Source organism: Haemaphysalis longicornis, unplaced genomic scaffold (genome assembly GCF_048455015.1).
Source record: "Haemaphysalis longicornis isolate Haplotype H1 unplaced genomic scaffold, Haemaphysalis longicornis Haplotype H1 scaffold_7, whole genome shotgun sequence".
Classification (NCBI taxonomy): domain Eukaryota; kingdom Metazoa; phylum Arthropoda; class Arachnida; order Ixodida; family Ixodidae; genus Haemaphysalis; species Haemaphysalis longicornis.
Genome location: NW_027526422.1, coordinates 153,997,350 through 154,016,067, shown reverse-complemented (window position 1 = coordinate 154,016,067; position 18,718 = coordinate 153,997,350). Strand labels below are relative to the sequence as shown.

Genomic DNA, 18,718 nt, shown 5'->3' with positions numbered 1-18,718 from the left:
GGTATCTCGCCACATGCAAGTTTTTTTAAATCACGAAAGTACGTTCTGATGTACACGTCAACAGCTCTAGTTTCGAATAAGAACAGTACGTTCCAATATGCAGTTCCCCGCCGCGGTGGCTCAGTGGCTAAGCCGTTGCGCTGCTGAGCATGAAGTCGCGGGTTCGATTCCTGGCTGCGGCGGCCGCTGTTCTGATGGAGGCGAAAAGCAAAAACGCCCGTGTGTACGAGATTTCGGCGACGTTAAAGATCCCCTGGTGGTCAAAATTGATCCGGAGCCCTCCACTACGGCGCGCCTCATCGCCTGCGTTGCGTCGGTGCGTTAAACCCTACAATCAATCAATCCAATATGCAGTTCAACAGGTCTAAGTTCTGCTGAACAAGCAAACACCTGTATTATACATTACGTTATTACCATATATTATTCATTACATTAATCATTATTCGTTACTATATTAACCATTACTTTATTAATGATTAGAGAAGGCAAGCGTGGCAGGGGTGGCAGAAAGTAAGATGGCCGGATGAGATCAAGAAGTTTGCGGGGATACATTGATAATTGGAGAATAATGGGAGAGGCCTTTGCCCTGCAGTGGCGTGGATAGGCTAGCGATGATGATAATGATGATGACGATGAATCATGACGTAGGTAAGTGTGAATACCTCGAAACTGAAATGGCGAGAAACAGCATTTGAAACCATTTGTACGTCACAGCAGCAATGAGAGAAGCGACTTCGAAAGACAATAGGTACTTTTAACCGCGCCAACAATGAATGTGATTACCCCTAACATCAATATTGTACCTGTCTTTCGTGCACTTTACGCAAGCGGAGTACTGTAATGCTCCAACATTGAAATAATATTTTGTTTACCCCCTTCCCTAAACAGTGAGATCGGTAATCATGTACATAACTTGAACTACACAAAACAGCCACACATTCGTGTTTGATAAATTCCCATGAGTGCCCCTATAGGGTCTGAAACTAGAAGGGATGGCAGCGTCTACTTACCAGGCAGAAATTTTGTGTCGAAGCTCGGCCCGAACATGAAGTCCGTATGGGTAGCGGGCAGCGCGAAGGTCTCTGGTTCGACCCTCCGCAGGAAATCGAGCACCGAACGCACATCCCCGTCGCTCGGGCACTTCATGCTCAGTTGGAGGGCGTGCAGGTTTTCCAGGCTGGCGCTCGTGTTGTTCTTGAAGAGTCGTAGTGGTGAACCACTCTGCAGGATGAGCCTGGCGCACGTTGCACATGCGCAGGTACACAAAAAAATGGGTCAGCTTGAACACTTGAAAGCCTAGTTATCACGAGCAAAATGAATGTTCGGCTTTCTTTTGAAAACACTACGTAGACAGTGTTTAATGAAAGTTCGGTCACACCTGTTACTCTTGCATTTCTGTGGCGGCGCTCTACCCATGGAGATACTGAGCGACCAAGTACCGGCGAAGCAGCCATTAAACTTCGTCTAGTCACGTGGTACTCAGCGGAGAGGCTCGGAGCGGACGCAGGTGCGGCGCCCCGGCGTAGCGAATCACTTGTCACACTTTCGCTTCGGTGGCTCAAGGTCAATGCGACGCGATGAATGACCTTGAGAGACATGTCATAGTGGAGCTTTCTGTCTAAAACAATTCTGATATTTTACAGGTCGAAGAGTTGTCGATCAGGGTTGTTAAAAACATGGTTCATGCTTTTATTATTCTTGAAGCTCGCAAAACACCCGCCTTTATGTACAATAGCAATACCACGGGGGTGGCTGGGATTCGTTTTTCATGTGCGAGACATATTTACTGCAGGATTCTTGAGTTTGTGCATTGGAGGAACGCGCCACAGTAACCGCTACGTGTATGCATCCTGTCTGTACAAGCTGGTACTGCTTTGTTGGTAGATCACCAGGCCAGTTTGTGCGCTCACTCGGGAGCAGGTGAAGCGTACCTGACAATGTGAATAAGGGTCCACGTTCCGTTTACTCGCTTCTTCTTTGATGTTTATTATGATAATATCCCAAATTTCTTTTCCAATCTTCCCTTTTAGTAATCTTAGGGAATTACAGGGGTCCAAGAAGGTATAGAGGTGTTCGTGAAAACACGTGTAAACGTGCTATCAGTGCTGAAATATCGAAAAAAGTTGTGTAATTTCCCTTCCACAATACAGGTGAAATGTATTCTCTATAATTCTCCCTGAATGCAAACAATTCATGCAATGTATTTCGGTACGAAAGGGATGCCCTATACTTCAGAATACGAAAGTAAACCTTGCAAGGTCGTGAAATTACAATTATCGTAGTACTGTAGTCTCCTTGTAAACATTTCATATGCAATTCGTGGGAGTAGAAAAAATGATTCGATAAACTTGCGAGCCTCATATCTATCGGTATTTAGGGATTTGCCAAACACGTTTGTAGAAGATTTTACTACTTAATCACAGTTGTGGGGAAATTTCTAAATAAAGCGTTGATTTGAACATTTACATGACGGATCTTTAACAACAAAAACCACTCCGTTATTCGAGGATTTTCGGAATTGTGCATCTGGATTGTTGCAAACACGTTTGACACTTATTCATGTTGAAGCTCGACAACCCTGAAATTTGAGACATTTGCACGGTAAATTGTCAGCTGTATAACACAATTATATATCCTAAAAGTTAAGGAGGTAATTCTGAACACATTTTTGAGCCATTGGCACGGTAAATTGTCAGCTGTATAACACAATTATATATCGTAAGAGTTAAGGATGTAATTGTGAACACATTTTTGAGCCAATGGCACGGTAAATTGTCAGCTGTACAACACAATTATATATCCTAAGAGTTAAGTAGGCAATTGTGAACACATTTTGAGCCATTGGCACGGTAAATTGTCAGCTGTATAACACAATTATATATCCTAAGAGTTAAGGTGGTAATTGTGAACACACTTTTGAGCCATTTACATGCCCTCGCGTGAAATGTTCCAAATGTAGTCCCGTGGGGCACACGTTAAAAACAATCTACTCCTCAAATTTGGAGCCTTAAACGTTGTAGTAGAGTGCCTCGGTTCATGCGCGCCTCCGCCGCACGGCACCGCTGGCATCGAGGCACCCGCCCTGGAGCAGTGGAACGCGGTAAATTTGACTTGACCATACCTCTGGCGTGTTGCTTGGAAGGAACGAGACGGGAGAGGAACAGCATGAGAGGTGAGCGGGAAAGAGAAGGGATGCATTTACTGGCAGGGGCGCCCATCGACTATCGTCTTGCGTCGACATTTGCAGCTAAAGGAGCATATACGCCGCCAATACTTTTTAGCCAATTTTGGACAATCTCCCTAAGTGGGTATGCTTGGCTTGACGACCGTGCGTAGAGGACCCTGGGTGGTTGCCGCCCGGCACGCATACACGAACGCTAGGCATTTTCTTGGTGTTATTAACTGCCGGGTGGTCACGCGTGGCTCACCCTCACGTTCGCGCGCTCGGCAATTTCTTGGTGTTTTAAATGCGAATGCATTTCTTAGTCGGGGGTTGTCGTGCGTTGGCCGGCGTGCGCCTAGCAACAGCTGTGGCGCGCCTAGCAACCGGAGCATGTAGTAGCTCGGGCGGGAGTAGCGGAGGGCAATGGGAGAGGAGGAGCGCGCTCGGCGTGTGAGGGCGCTCGCATTGCGGAGCTCGGGCGGAGTAGCGGAGAGTGAGTGGAGAGGAGGAGCGCGCTCGGGCGTGTGAGGGCGCTCGCATCGCGGAGCTCGGCGGAGAGAGCTCGCGCGCGGGGCGGGCGTGTTGCGCGGGTCTCTCTCTCCTCTCCGCGTACCCTCTCTCCGCTCGCTGCGCTCGGAAAAATATATATAAATGCAGTGGAGCGCGCGCCTCTCTCCGTGACTGCTTGCCGCAGCGCACTCATCGGTGCACCCAATGCATTCGCATTTCCGCACGATCCCCTTCGGGGAGGTGGGGGGAGTTTTTTTAGGTGCGGACACGAAAAATTCCGATTTGCTATACAGTTTCGCTATTAAGGTCAGGCTTCACACGAAGTATCTTTCATTCCTTCAAGGTGTAAATTAAATGACTAAACGTTGCCGACCACATAACACGGGACTTCTCTGTAGATAAGAAAGTACCTCCATTTAATTCCTAAAATAACTATCTAGGAGAACCAGGCGTAGAAGGCGCACTCATCAAATGCGACGCAGCAATCCAACGCAGTCCTAACGTACCTGGAAACCGACTTGACCCAGTGGTCGAGAGGCGACATGAGCTGGTAGCCGATGGATACTGCGCCGGCCTCGTACCCGTGCAGCACGATCCTGGCGGGGTCGCCGCCGAAGAAGCGCACATTTTCGCGCACCCAGTCGAGCGCGTGCCGCTGGTCGTACAGCGCCTGATTGCCCGGAGCATCGCTGAGTTTGGCGTTAAGAAAGCCCAGCGGGCCGAGCCGGTAGTTCGGAACCACCACGACCAGGTCTCCCAGCGCCGACAGATACTCGCCGCTCAGCGACTCCTGGCTGTTGCCGCCGTAGTAGAACTCGAAGCCGAGGAAGAACACCAGCACCGCAAGACCCTGCAAGAAGCCAAGATGTCTCGTAAGGAGCTCCTTTTTATTACTTATGGTGAGGTGTTGAGTAAAAGAGATCAAAGAGAAGTTCAAGGTAGTGGAGCCGTTGAGCTGAAAGGAGGAGTTCAGCTGACAAACGTTTAATGCCTGTGGTACACGGCAAGTTTCGATTGACAGTTGAATGCTGCCTTGTAAGTGAACCTTAGCTATTTGCGATGGGGCACTCGATAGACAATTGCATCGAATGCCTTCGGAAGGCGTTTGAAACAGCCGTGTAGCACACATATTAGATAAATACTGTGGTAGCCATTCTGAAAGAATTGCTTGCACTATACAAAGAGACATTTCATTCGGACAACAAAATCCACACTCTTCCGGTATCAACCATGACCCACAGTTTAGACCTAAATTGGGAACTCCTTTGGCGATCAGACAGCCCATTAATGTATCCCCTTCAAACAGTCACCTAGAATCAATCCAATTTCATCATCAAGAAATCAGCCAAAGGTCTCCACAAGTGTTTTTAAAACTCCGAGGAAATGTTCTACGTGGACATGGCCGAAAACCCCGCGTGACGGCGTGACTGTGGTCGTACTGCAGGGACACATTTCCAGCAGATTATTGCCAATTAAGAACAGATATGGTGCTGCCAGGCACGTAGCGCGGTGTGAAAAAGTTAAAAAAAAGGTCTCGGATAAAACCTAATGCTTAAAAAACTTGCAAATTACTCATACTTAAGTGATCTTATCTGTACCTCGGATGAGATAGTGACTTCAGAGTGAGGTCAGGTCGAAGCCAGCGGCACAGCTGACTTTGGAACGAGCGTTCTGTTTAGAAAGAGAAGTGCACGAAGTCTTCTCAAAACAAAGGAAGCACTAACAAGTCCCTTGCAAACACTTTTTGCCATGGTGACGGTGTTGCATCGCCCACCTTGTACTCGATGCTCGGCGTCCAGAGGTTGAGACGCAGGCAGTCCTCCGTGCCACGCGGTGAGTCGAACACAGCGAAATTTCCCAACCGCAGCGGCTGCTGCAGGCACGGTGCGCTTCCTGAGGTCTCCTGGAATGCCCCAGGGCCCGGTCGCTGTGGAAGACCGAAGCGGGGGGCGCCTCCGTTCGCGAACGGTATGCCAAGGAAGCTGTAGCAGGACAACCCTTCTACGGGCTTGTACTTGCCGCGGTACTTGCCTGCGGTAAAAGGTCACAATATCCATCGCCAAGCGCGGCTTAGTTGCGAGCCATCATTTTTTTGGATTGATTGATTGAAGCTTTATTCATTTTTGTGCAGAACAACATACGCAAAAACAGTGTTGGACCCAATAGCCAATATATATATATATATATATATATATATATATATATATATATATATATATATATATATATATATAGTCGTGAAGTGGAGTCCTTAGTTGCTGCAGGAATACGCACAAAGTAGAAGTACGCTCTTCGGAGACTTCATTTCCAACGTTTCGACCTGAGACAGGTTTTCCTCAGGAATGAACGCTTTGGGTAAAATCGTACGGACTCAGAGTGGGGGCGGCGCCCCGAAACACAAGCCACATGGGAAACAAACACACAAACGACCACACACAGCATACAGAGCTTATTCTGCCAAAGGCAGGCGAAAAAGAGCCTTCAAAAAAAAAAAAAGAAGGCGAAAGGAAGAGGGAGGAACAAGGTGGCAAGGAGGAGGCAAGAAAGAGGCAAGGAGGAACACACTGCATGAACGCGGGTGGTGGGGATAACAGGAAATGCGACGAGTTCACGGGCGGCGAAAGGCCCAAAAACATCCGGTGTCTCCGGGAGGGAAAAAACTACAAAGCACACGCCGCCACGAGCAGTGAGTTTACATGCGCGTCACCGGTAACAAGGATTAACTACTGACCGTCTTCAGCGGCATGGTGAAGAATGCAAGCGGGGCCAATTACTGCATCTGAAGCGCAGGCAGCCTCCACGACTTTGGGGGGTCCCACAAAAGCCAATGGGGGAGCCCATTTGAGGTGTCCCCTTCTCCGCCTACGCCTCCATTTGTACACGGCGTCGCGTCGTGTCGCGCCAGGTCAATGTACGGCCTGTTAACTGTTAGTACTCGGCTGTCGCCGGCACGCGTGGAGCCCTGGGCCCAATCCACGAAAATATGTCGGAGCGCGGCAATTAAAAAAAAAAACATGAAAACAAGAAGAGAGAGGCGACCGTCGGTATGTGCCGTGCGGAAACGGAAAAAATGGTCCCGGAAAAAATGGTCCCGGAAAAAATGGTCCCGGAGAAAATGGTCCCGGAAAAAATGGTCCCGGAAGAAATAGTCCCAGTGACCATCTAGGAAAAAATGGTCCCATGGCCCAGCAAACGTGTTTCCCTTCAAGTTAGTCCGATCTGAACTTTGTTGCGGTTTGATTTTGTCCCTTTGCGTATTAGCTAAAGGTTTGAGAAAAATGGAATGCTTTAATATTGCTATAAGGGGCCGAAATTAACGCCTTTGGAGGCTAAAATCTAACAAAGAAAATTGGGTAGACAGGCAGACGGACGGACGGACGCTTTGATGGATGGATGGATGGATGGATGGATGGATGGATGGATGGATGGATGGATGGATGGATGGATGGATGGATGGATGGATGGATGGATGGATGGATGGATGGATGGATGGATGGATGGATGGTAGGGCTGAGCATGGATTAAACATTTTAATGCAACTAATTGGATTAAAACCGCACAAGCAACTGCGAGGCCTGGAACCATCGGTTTAGTAGCTTAGTCGAACACAGCCATCCCAGTGTCTGGAAGGTCATAGAAGCTCTACACTGCGAGGTTTCGTCAGTATCGGTGAAAATTGCACAAAAAGCCGTGGGAGCTCCATCAACGAAGCGCGCAGCGTCCTCCCGGGTCTAGGACATTCCGGTGCAAGGCATATCAGTGCAGGACGTTTCGGTGCAGACATTTCGGTGTACGGATATTTCGGTGTACGTACATATCGGTGTGTGGATACCGTTTCGCTGCAAGGACACCTCCGTGCGCAAACATTGCGGCGACCGAATTGTCGTGTGCTTGCTTGTTTGAAACAGCCATTATATTTTTCTTTTCGCTCAACATGGGTTATAGACAACAATCTAGCGCAGCGCTTGAATTTTTAGATTGGTGCCGTCTTCAATTTTTTTCCGGGTATTTTTATAAACTGAACATTTCTATATTTTTATTTAATACCTCGTCCATTTTAGCAAGACAAACGTTCTTGGTTCGATTAACCGGCTTTACTCGAACAAGACTTTTTGGTGCCTTGGCTTCGGGACCAATTTTTCCGGGACCATTTTTTCCTACCTTGGATTTGGGACCATTTCTTCCGGGACCATTTTTTCCGGAACCATTTTTTCCAGGACCATTTTTTCCGGGACCATTTTTTCCGGGACCATTTTTTCCTACACCCGTGCCGTGCCTCTGGGGCAACCAAAGAAAAAGAAAAAAAGAAAAAGAAAAAGAGGGAAATAATGAAAAAGAGAAACAAAGCAAAACATGAGTGGAAAGACAGGAAGGACGCGTGCACTCCGTGAACACCAGCATTGGGGATCACAATGTGATTAGAAAACACCCGAGGCATAAGCCACAACAGGCAGCAAAATACTTCTTACACGCTCGGTTGGAACTAAAAGCTTCAACATTCCGTTTTACATTTCTCAAGGATAAAATGGGTATGACATATGGTGACATAAACAGGCAATGGGTACCATCTGGTTATTAATGAGGCATGTTATGCTTGCTGAGCGTTGAGACAAGGAAATGAGAGAAAATATAAAAATAAAAATAAAAATAAAAATAGCGGGGACGGGAAGGGAAGTGTTGGTAGGGGGTCGGGAGAGGACGAGATAATTGTAGTGACTGCGGAACATAATGGTAGGTTGTTGGTGTTACAATGTACAACCTCACACCTGGAGCAACAGGCTGCCTGTAAACCACAGACCGTGCAATGCCCTGCGCGGGAAGGGCCGATAGCAAAAGGACAACAAAACTACAAGGTCTCGTATGTCCCGGGGTCACTATGCTTCAATGGTCATGCAGCGTACGAATTACAGTCATAGTCCCAGGACTCTCATTAAGACCCCCCCTTCAGAGTATTAAATTTGTAGATTAAGTAAGACTCACATTGTTCTCGCTCCCTACAGCTAGAAAAACTGCTCTGTAGAAGCGTGACTTTAATGTCATCGAAAGAGTGATTTTGCATCGCTAGGTGTCTGGACAAGGGAAGGTTTGGGAGTGCCTTGGTGTGATAGCGGTGATTGTTAAACCGCATTCGAAAAGGTCCATCCGTCTGTCCTATGTACTGCATATTACATCCGCCACACTCCAATAAGTAAACCAAATTTGGCGAGTCACAATCGAATGACCCACGTATAGAATATCGGAAGTCCGAATGTGTGCTCATTGCCACCCTCGCGGTCTGCACGTGTTTACACACCAAACATCTGTTTTTGCCACATGGTCGGCAGCCTAATTGCTGGGCGTCCCTGTCTTTGGCGTGGACAAGATAGTCCCCTATGCTTTTTGCGCGCCTGTATATTACACGCGGAGGATCACTGAAAATTTTGGAAAGTCGTTCGCTCTGCTGAAGAATGTTGAAGTGCTTTTTTTAAATTTTATTCACGTTCGGTGGGCTACTAGTAAAAGTTAAGACCAAATTAGCGCGGGAATTATTCCCATCATTCACGTGCGACCCCTGTAGCAGTGTGTTACGATTTAAACTTGCCGCCCTAGAAATGGCATCGTCAACAAGGGCCAGGGGGTAACGCTGTTTGACGAGGACGCCCCGCATTCGGCTGGCGTTCGAACGAAAGTCTTCATCCCTGGAGCAAATTCTTCTAAATCTATGTGCCTGGGAATAAGGGATAGCCGTTCTGCAATGGCGTGGGTGGCAGCTGTTGAAGTGCAGGTACTGTTGGCGGTCTGTAGGTTTCCTGTACACACTCGTCTCCAGTGACCCCGCCCGCACATGAACCTGAACGTCCAAGAAACTAATTTCGGTGCGAGAGTACTCGTATGTGAATGAGATATTAGGATGAACTGTGTTGAATTCTTCTATAAAGGCAATAAGTCGTTGCTCAGTGTCTGTCCAGATCATGAAAATGTCATCAAGGAATCGCTTGTACAGTGCAGGTGAACTGTCTGAAGTAGAGAGGAATTTGGTTTCAATATTGTGCATGAATATGGTGGCAAAATTAGGGGCCATTTTTGTTCCCATCGCAGTACCACTTGTTTGGAGAAAGTATTTGTTTTCAAATTCAAAACTGTTGAGTTCTAATACGAGACGCGTTAATACCTCAACAACCCTCGGGCTGGGAGAGTCTTCTTCGCGGTGTTCGTTGTACGACTGAATGAGGGCACTGATGCCATCGCTGTGCGGAATGTTGGTATAAAGGGAGGTCACGTCCAATGTTACGAGAAATGCACCGTCCGGCAGAACCATTCCCTCGATTTCTTGGAGAAAATGGTTTGTGTCCCGTAAGTATGATGGAAATTGAGGGGGTATATCGCGAATGAGGTAATCTATATAACCTGAAATTGGCTCTGTGATGGTGCCTATTCCTGATATAATTGGACGGCCGGGATTTCCAATTTTGTGTAATTTTGGAAGCATGTAAAAGCGGCCAACCACTGGGTGGGCCGATGTTAGTGCCCTGGCAAGTTTTCTATCAATTTCTCGGGCCCCCACAAGTTTCTCCAGCACGTTATTTACAATTTTTTGGTGTTCTTTAGTAGGGTCTGATAGAAGGGGCTTATAGAATTTCCGGTCGCCTAATTGCCGATCCCCTTCTTTGACGTAATCATTCCGGTCGAGAATAACAATCCCCCCTCCCTTGTCAGCTGGTTTGATTACAATGTCCTGTCGGTTACTCAATGCATTGAGAGCATCCTGTTCGTTTTTTGTGATGTTGTGATCACGGGTTCGGCGTGATTGGTATGCTTGGAAAACGTCTCTCTGGACGGCACGAATATACAAGTCCAGATTTTCCTCCCTTTGTGCACTGGGGGTCCAGTGGTGCTTGGCGACGAAAGAAGGTTTGGCGTTCTCCCCATCACTTCTATCGAAAAAGTACTCTCGTAAACGCAGAGTACGGGCAAAATTATCTAAATCTTTCAGGAGTGTTAATTCTGAGTACTTCCCGTTGCTTTGGAAAGGTCATTTAAAAATAATGAAAATAGCATCAGCCCCAGCACCAAGCCCTGCGGGACGCCCATGCGCACTAGCTGTGGGACATAGCTGATATCGTCCATCACAACCTTTTGCTGACGATTTTCAAGATAGCTAGAAAGGAAGTAGAACATTTTATCTCTGAATCCATAGCGTTGTAATTTCTTCACGAAGATGCAGTAATTGGCCCCGCTTGCATTCTTCACCATGCCGCTGAAGACGGTCAGTAGTTAATCCTTGTTACCGGTGACGCGCATGTAAACTCACTGCTCGTGGCGGCGTGTGCTTTGTAGTTTTTCCCTCCCGGAGACACCGGATGTTTTGGGCCTTTCGCCGCCCGTGAACTCGTCGCATTTCCTGTTATCCCCACCACCCGCGTTCATGCAGTGTGTTCCTCCTTGCCTCTTTCTTGCCTCCTCCTTGCCACCTTGTTCCTCCCTCTTCCTTTGGCCTTCTTTTTTTTTGGAAGGCTCTTTTTCGCCTGCCTTTGGCAGAATAAGCTCTGTATGCTGTGTGTGGTCGTTTGTGTGTTTGTTTCCCATGTGGCTTGTGTTTCGGGGCGCCGCCCCCACTCTGAGTCCGTACGATTTTACCCGAAGCGTTCATTCCTGAGGAAGACCTGTCTCAGGTCGAAACGTTGGAAATAAAGTCTCCGAAGAGCGTACTTCTACTTTGTGTATATATATATATATATATATATATATATATATATATATATATATATATATATATATATATATATATATATATATATATATATATATATATATATATTTATATATATATATAAATATATATATATATATATATATATATATATATATATATATATATATATATATATATATATATATATATATATATATATATATATATACAAGGAAGGCTTGTACACCGACTACACATAAGAAGAACATGGGCACTTAAACAATATACATTGCACATATACAAACCAAAAGATGTTGGTACATAAACGAAATACATTCGCACTACATTTGCAGCCAAATGAAACCTCGTGCGGGCCTCAAAATAAAATAATTGTTGATTAAGGAGGCTTGTACATAATATAAGGTGTGTGAGAAGAAGACGCCATGAACAGTTAAGTAGCAAAGGCTACACACTCGTATTATCACTTTCATTTTTGCTAGGTTTCTTTATGCAAGTGTATTTCTGAGCTGTAGCTAAACCTTTCTGATTCTTCTTTTTTTGTGTGGTATATCGTTCCATATTTTGGCCCCAATGAATTGTAGCAGTCGCTGCCCGTACACATTACTAAGGTTAAGGTTCAGGTTGCCTAGTTAAGGTTGCCTAGAGCAGAACTTCTTGTTTGGTGCAATGAAGAATAAAATATCGAGCTGTGTAAAGGCTGACTATGATTTAATATACTGTATACCAAATCGGCTGTATTTTTTAGACGTAATTGATGAAATGTCAAAACTTGAAGAGAGTCAAAAAGGGGTTTGCTAGGTTCGTCTCGTCTTGAGCGTCTGATTGTTCTCAAAGCCCGTTTTTGTAGTCGACGTATAGGATTAAGATGGGTATTGTACGTCAAACCCCAAGAGACCATACAGTACGACAGGTGACTATTGAATAAAGCGTAATAAAATGTTTTTAGTATTTTTATATCAAATAACTCACGGGCTTGCAGTAATGCGTAGCAGTCAGATGCTAGATTTGCACAGACATCATCTACATGATTCTGCCAATGCAAATAAGCATCCATAACCACTCCTAGGTATTTAATTGAGTCAACCTGTTCAAGTAAGCAGTTGTTGACTGATATTTCGACCAGTTCTTTTCGAACGTTCTTATTTCGAGAATGAAATGTCGTATTTTTTTTTCGCGTTGATAGTGAGTCTGTTAAGCGAAAACCACTGAGCAATGTTTCTAATTCCGTGTTTATTCTTGCGTGTATTTCCTGCTCGTTATCACCGGTTACGACAAGCGCCATGTCGTCGGCGTACATTACTAAATCTGCCCCCGTTAATGCTTTGGAGAGGTCATTTACAAATAATGAAAATAGCATCAGCCCCAGCACCAAGCCCTGCGGGACGCCCATGCGCACTAGCTGTGGGACATAGCTGATATCATCCATCACAACCTTTTGCTGACGATTTTCAAGATAGCTAGAAAGGAAGTAGAACATTTTATCTCTGAATCCATAGCGTTGTAATTTCTTCACGAAGATTTGATGATCGACGGTATCAAAGGCTTTCTTTAAGTCTACAAATACGACTGTAGCAAGTTTGTGGCCGTTTAGTGCCGTGTTGATTATTTCAGTGAACTTGACTGTAGCAGATGAAGTGGAATGCTTTGAACGAAACCCGTGCTGTTCTGGGGAAAGGATTTGGTACTTATCGAAAAACGGAGTAATGCGTTCTGCAAGAACCTTTTCAAAAATTATATTAATCGCACTTAAAACTGACATTGGCCTGTAACTTGACGGTTCTGAAGTTTACCCGTCTTTACATATTGGTGTAACCTTGGCTATCTTCAGCGATGTAGAATAGACACCATCTCGCAAACAGTGGTTAAACAAATGGCACATGATGGGGCTCAGAACGTCATCACTATCTCTAATTAGGCGCATAGAAATGCTGTCTAGTCCGGCCGCTTTGCTTACACCTATTTTGGAGACCACAGACGTTATTTTTTGCCCTTCGAGGTCCTGCATTACGAAACTGTTAGCTATATTGTTTGGAAATGATGGTCCATCAATACCGAACTGAAAATGCCTTGACAAGGAGAAGCCTATGGTTGTAAAATATGTGTTAAAAGATTCTACGGTATTTTCACTTATATTAGTTGGGGCAATACGGTGCGTAGTGCCTTTCCCGGTGGCTTCCCTAATTATCTTCCAAATTTTACTGGTGTCACCGGCTGCTTGATGAATAAAGTGTGCATACTACTGTTTTTTCTGCGTTCGCAGTGCCGACACACAGATATTGCGAATATTCTTGTCTGTCGTAAGTTATGTTCGCTGGCTTTATTACGTCGCCATTTCTTGTACAAGTAATCTTTCTGTTTAAGCTTTTCAAGAATCTGATTGGTCATCCAGAGGGCCTATAGTGGGTTTTTATATGAATTTTTGGGCACCCTGACACTGCTTTTAGCCTGGGCGTTCATAAGGGTATGAATAAAATGGTCAAAATCAATGTTAACGTCCTCATTAATAATATCAGCAGCATTAATAGCCAATATACGCTCCCGTAACTGTTGGTGGTTAGTTCGGACTGAATGTTTCAAGCAACTGCGCTGAGTGTTTCTTCTGTTTTCAAGCATTACAAGAAGATGAAGGTGGTCTGCAATAGGCTTGTTAAAAACGCCTGCTCGTACACCGGTTGGGATGTTTGTTAATGAATGGTCAATTAGGGTAGCCGTCGTACTGGTGATGCGCGTATACGCATTGCAATTAGGTTGCGGAAATTATAGGAATCTAGCAAATACTGGTAATCTCAATTTGTTGTGCCACAGGAGTCGATATTAAAATCGCCAACAATCACCACGTGTGCATCGTCGTTTAAGGTTAACGTAGGCAGAATGGTTTCGAGTTTGTAGAGACTGGAAGCTAGATTGGAATTTATAGGGCGATAGACTACGCCAATTGTCAGTAAACATTCTACTCTGACAAAAATAGCCTCAAGATCTGCGCAGCTGCAGGATACATGATGTTAACAGTATGCACAGTTTTAACAAAAGCTGCCACACCCCCGCCGCGGCTGTGTGGCGGGGGTGCGACTCGTTCGGTATTATTGGTTTGTTCATTCGGCCTTGGTGTCCTACATTTAGGACATTGACGAAATTTGAAGTAAAACCAAAACAGCCAGTTTTCTGGGATATAGTTCTTAAAAGATGCCTAAGCTAAGTGCTGGGGGAGAGGAAGGCATTGCAGTTCAGATGAAACTGACGTCAAAGTGACCCCAAGGACTGAAGTCCTAGTTTGGTTACATGGCTGTAAATCTAAAAATACTTGCCCTACCAGCTCCATTTCTTACATGTGGACCCAGTGCTTGCCAAAAATTAGGAAAACAATTTTATTATTCGAGAGGGCCAATTTCACCCGAGGCGTCCCAAATCCTAAAATCCCGATCCCATGACGAGCGGAACGGGAAGATATACTTGATATGGGCACCGGCCCACTCGGGCCTGGCCGGAAACGAGTGTGCGCACGATGCGGCTCGAGGCTTTACCGACCGAGCTGGCGTCAACACTTCTGACCCAGACGCTCACTCGCTTCGCTGGACGGGCAGAGACAGGCTTGTGTCTTACAGGGAGCTGACTACTCATTACCGGCTTGAACGAGCCCGCTACCACCCCGCTAATACATCCCTCAGTAAAAGGCAATCTGTGGTTTGGCGGCTTCTTCAGGCGAACTCGTACCCGAACCCCGTCGCGTATAGTCATTGTTATCCTGGACAGTTTTCAGATAAATGTCGGAGATTCAAGGAACGGGCCGATCTTGCACATATATTATGGGCATGTCCTCAGGCGACTCCGCAGAGCCGCAAAATTAGCAGTAATGAGCAGTGGGAGACCGTACTGCTCAGCTCAGACCCGGCGGATCAAGTCTGGGCCGTCCAGTTAGCCGATGACGCTGCTAGGACCCAAGGGCTCCTGGCCGACGCCTAGGGTGGAGGTCTCGCTCTCCTCCACAAACTGGACAAATAAAAGTTATTTCTCTCTCTCTGTAATTTTAAATTCTAATTGTCTGATGACTTAATTAGATGTCATGCATGTAAATCACTGATTACTTACATCACAAGCTAAATTTCTTGTTTTTGAGATTGTAGAGTCCAAATATTAAAGCCAACACAAAAGAAAAACTATTTCCGGCAGAAAGGAAAAATTCAGGGCAGAAAGGGAGCAAAGAAGGCTAAAAGACTTGTTTTGTTGAAAGGCTGCTCTCTCCTGATAGCAATAATACGCATTTCATTGCGAACTTCGAAGAAGTAATCTATATTCTCAAGACAACAGATGAAGCTGTTGCTATACCTGGGCCACTTTCTGGAGAAGTCTCTTTGACGTCACAAAATTGTTTTTGTGCGATTGGCGGCTGGCGGCCAAAGCCGCCGCTGAGAAACATGACTGGGCGATTATAGTGAGGCACATAGTTCATTTTGTTCGCATTACTTTTAATGCTAACGGGCAGTTAACACTCTAATAACCATGTGTTAGTGTTTACCTTTAGCGCGTCACCTTTGCTGCTATAGCTTCACTGTTAAAAGGACCCTGCAACACTTTCGATAAACGCTTTTCCTCTTTCCTTCGCGTCTGGAAACACTGCGATAGCTACACTTATCGCCAGCACGGAGCAGCACTGCGTGATTTGCCCGTCGCACAAGATACGCCTTCGTTTCTGCTTTGTTTTTGTGGCTTTATTTTTAAAGTTGCTGTCGAAAAGCGCTCATTGCTACAACTGAAGAAAAACCGGTCAACAGCCGCTGCATGTACCCAGTGACGTAATTCGGGCCGTCGAAGAACGTCAAGACCAGGAAAGAGAGAAAAATATTTTGAGCGAGCTTACAAGATATCTCATGGGCATGGAGCAGTAATTTCTGGCTGAGGTACTTTGCGCCCCCTAATCTAAGTACTGGGTGTTTGGGTGACTACGTTCTGCAAGCATTTAAGAGTTCTAAAAGTTGAAGCGTTGCGGGGTCCTTTTAACGCCTGTAGCACAAAATTAGAGTTTTTCAATATTTCTTGCGACTTTAGGGTTAATATTAATAAGATTTAAAAGTGCAAAAATGTTGCCTATTTTATTTACAATATTTCTGGATGCACATAAATTACAGAACTCACTGCTCAAACAAGTCTACCAACACTTGTAGCCATTTAAACAGAACAAGACAGATCGCGCACACGTCCTTGCATTGTCGTCTAGATCAGCTACTCGACAGAGGCATAACCTCACAATAACGCCCTATACAACCCGTAACAACTGATTTAAATTTTTATTCTTTCCGCGAAATATAAACGATTGGAACGAACTAACCAACACCGAAGTTTTACAGCGACCCTTTGCATCTTTCCTTCTAGCCTCAACAGGAGTGTATAAATATACGTAAACTAAGCTGCGTAACCACGTATATGTTTCAATTTTGCACTGCGGAATGTAATTGCGCTTCGTTGTGGTTGGAGTTGTGGTGAATACTTTTGTGTCTTTGTATGTTGGCTTGCTACATTTGTTGCTTGTATGAAAAGTTCTTGTTTGCCTTCTAACCCCGTCTTCGAAAATACCTAGCAGGGATTGCAGTATTTATAACTAGCTAACTATAAATAAATAAATAAATAGATAAATGAAATAAATCAATAAACAAATAAATAACTCACTAAATACCTAATGGGCTGACCAACGAAATAACTACCTAGCTTACTAACTAAACAACTAACAAAACTAACTGACTAACTAATGGGCTAACTCCATAACTAAGTAACTAATTACCTAACTAAATATCAAGCTAAATAACTAACTACCTAACCAACTAACTAACTAACTAGCTAATCAAGTAACTAAATAACAAGCTAACTAATAAACTAAATAAAAGTATTTCCTGGCTGGAATAAAACTGAGTGAGTTTCTGAAGGCTGACCCTTCTAAGGTCAGTGTTTTAGTGCTCGAAAGAGCATTGTAAGATATGAATGTGTTGCTCTCTAAACCACTCCCTGTCGAGTCCCTCGGGGGACATCTGAACGAACTGAACACCGCTGCGGATCAAGACGTATACTCTGGCTGGTCGGGTTTTTTGTGTCGTCCGTGTGCTAGCAGTAACTCAGGCATTGTAGATACCAGAGCAGCACATACCCTGTAGTGTATTAGCCAACGTTCAGAAGTGGAAAACACACTATGGGTTTTGTGAGGCTGAAGCCTTTAGTTCTCCATTGTGCGAAAAACCACCCTTTCTTCGTTGTTGTTGCTGCTGTTGTACTGTTGTAGTTGCACGGTCAAGAAAATGACCTCCACAGTAACGAGTAAATAAACAACAAGAGTGAACCCATGAAATTTAAACCCGAATCTCCCCAGTAGCAGCGCGATGCTTTACCACTGCGCATTGCCTGCACGTCGTTAGCAGTGGAACAAAAGATATTGTCGTAGATATTATTCATTTCTCCGGGGCACATACCCGCCTGGGGGCTAATGGGTCAGGAATCGGGAGCTTTGTTGGGGTAATGTTCCCGCTTCACATATTTCAGAGAACTATGAATGGGAAACGTATAAGAGGGAGAAAAGTGCGTGCAATGTGACACCTGAACGCCATAGCAAGTAAGTAACACAGGTGCAACGATGTAGCAGCGAGAACGTATGTTGAAATGTTTAACTCAAAAATACGAAGAAACGAAAGCAAAACGGCGCAAATACGATTTATAAGTAAAGAAGTCGTTGATATATGTATCACCACGCTGTCACCTGCAAAGCACGTAAGCAGACTTATGTGGCCCGAGAAATGTTTTTCGCGTAATGGATCCGGGTCACTTACCCCATGGTGCATCTACCACGACGGACAAGTGCGCCTTCTTGAATATGGCGAAGTAGACGGCGAAGGCGAGCAGGATCATGGCGATGACCAGGAGGACGGCGTAGAGGGCGAGATTGTTGGGCCTCTTGGACGACGCGCTGGCAGAGCCATGGCTGACTATGTGGCGTTCCAACGCCTTGTCCATCACCGACGGCTCCGTCTCGCGGCCTGACGGAACTGTGGACACCCCCGCCTCCTGCCGAGCCGACCCGGACTGTAGCGCGGCATGACGCCTTTCGGTTCGCCTACTGTTTTTAGGCCCAGCGACAGTGCTTAAATTCGAATTTAAAAGCACAACTAAAGATGGGCTTGTTCCTATAAGGTTTCAGGCTCTCGCTACCTTCTACCAAAGCTGAAGCCGACCGGGTTAGGAGTCATCAAACAGGAGGTTTCAAAACAGGAACCGGCGCCTCAAAGGACGTCGAATTTGGCGCTCATGAAGAGTCGTCACCCGGAAGCATTAGCTGGAGCTCTGTAAAGCTAGCCCGTTATGCATTGTGCGTATTT

General features: G+C 45.5%; 1 protein-coding gene across 1 annotated transcript; it reads right to left on the bottom strand.

Annotated features, from left to right (window-relative positions):
* Window positions 1-1,002: 1,002 nt before the first annotated feature.
* On the bottom strand, window positions 1,003-18,356 carry LOC144146611 (cholinesterase-like). The gene is made up of 4 exons (XM_077678548.1): window positions 18,173-18,356; window positions 5,448-5,704; window positions 4,180-4,523; window positions 1,003-1,234 (listed from the first exon to the last, which is right to left on the bottom strand). Exons 1-4 carry the CDS (start codon window positions 18,354-18,356, stop codon window positions 1,003-1,005), a joined length of 1,017 nt encoding a protein of 338 aa, XP_077534674.1.
* Between the last annotated feature and the right edge of the window lie 362 nt (window positions 18,357-18,718).

Coding starts and splice junctions, on each gene's coding strand:
- LOC144146611 (XM_077678548.1), bottom strand. CDS start 18,356: ATGGACAAGGCGTTGGAACGCCACATAGTCAGCCATGGCTCTGCCAGC. Junction 5,705..18,172: donor CGTGGTAGATGCACCATGGG/GTAAGTGACCCG, acceptor CTTTTACCGCAG/GCAAGTACCGCGGCAAGTAC. Junction 1,235..4,179: donor TGGGTCAAGTCGGTTTCCAG/GTACGTTAGGAC, acceptor AACGTGCGCCAG/GCTCATCCTGCAGAGTGGTT.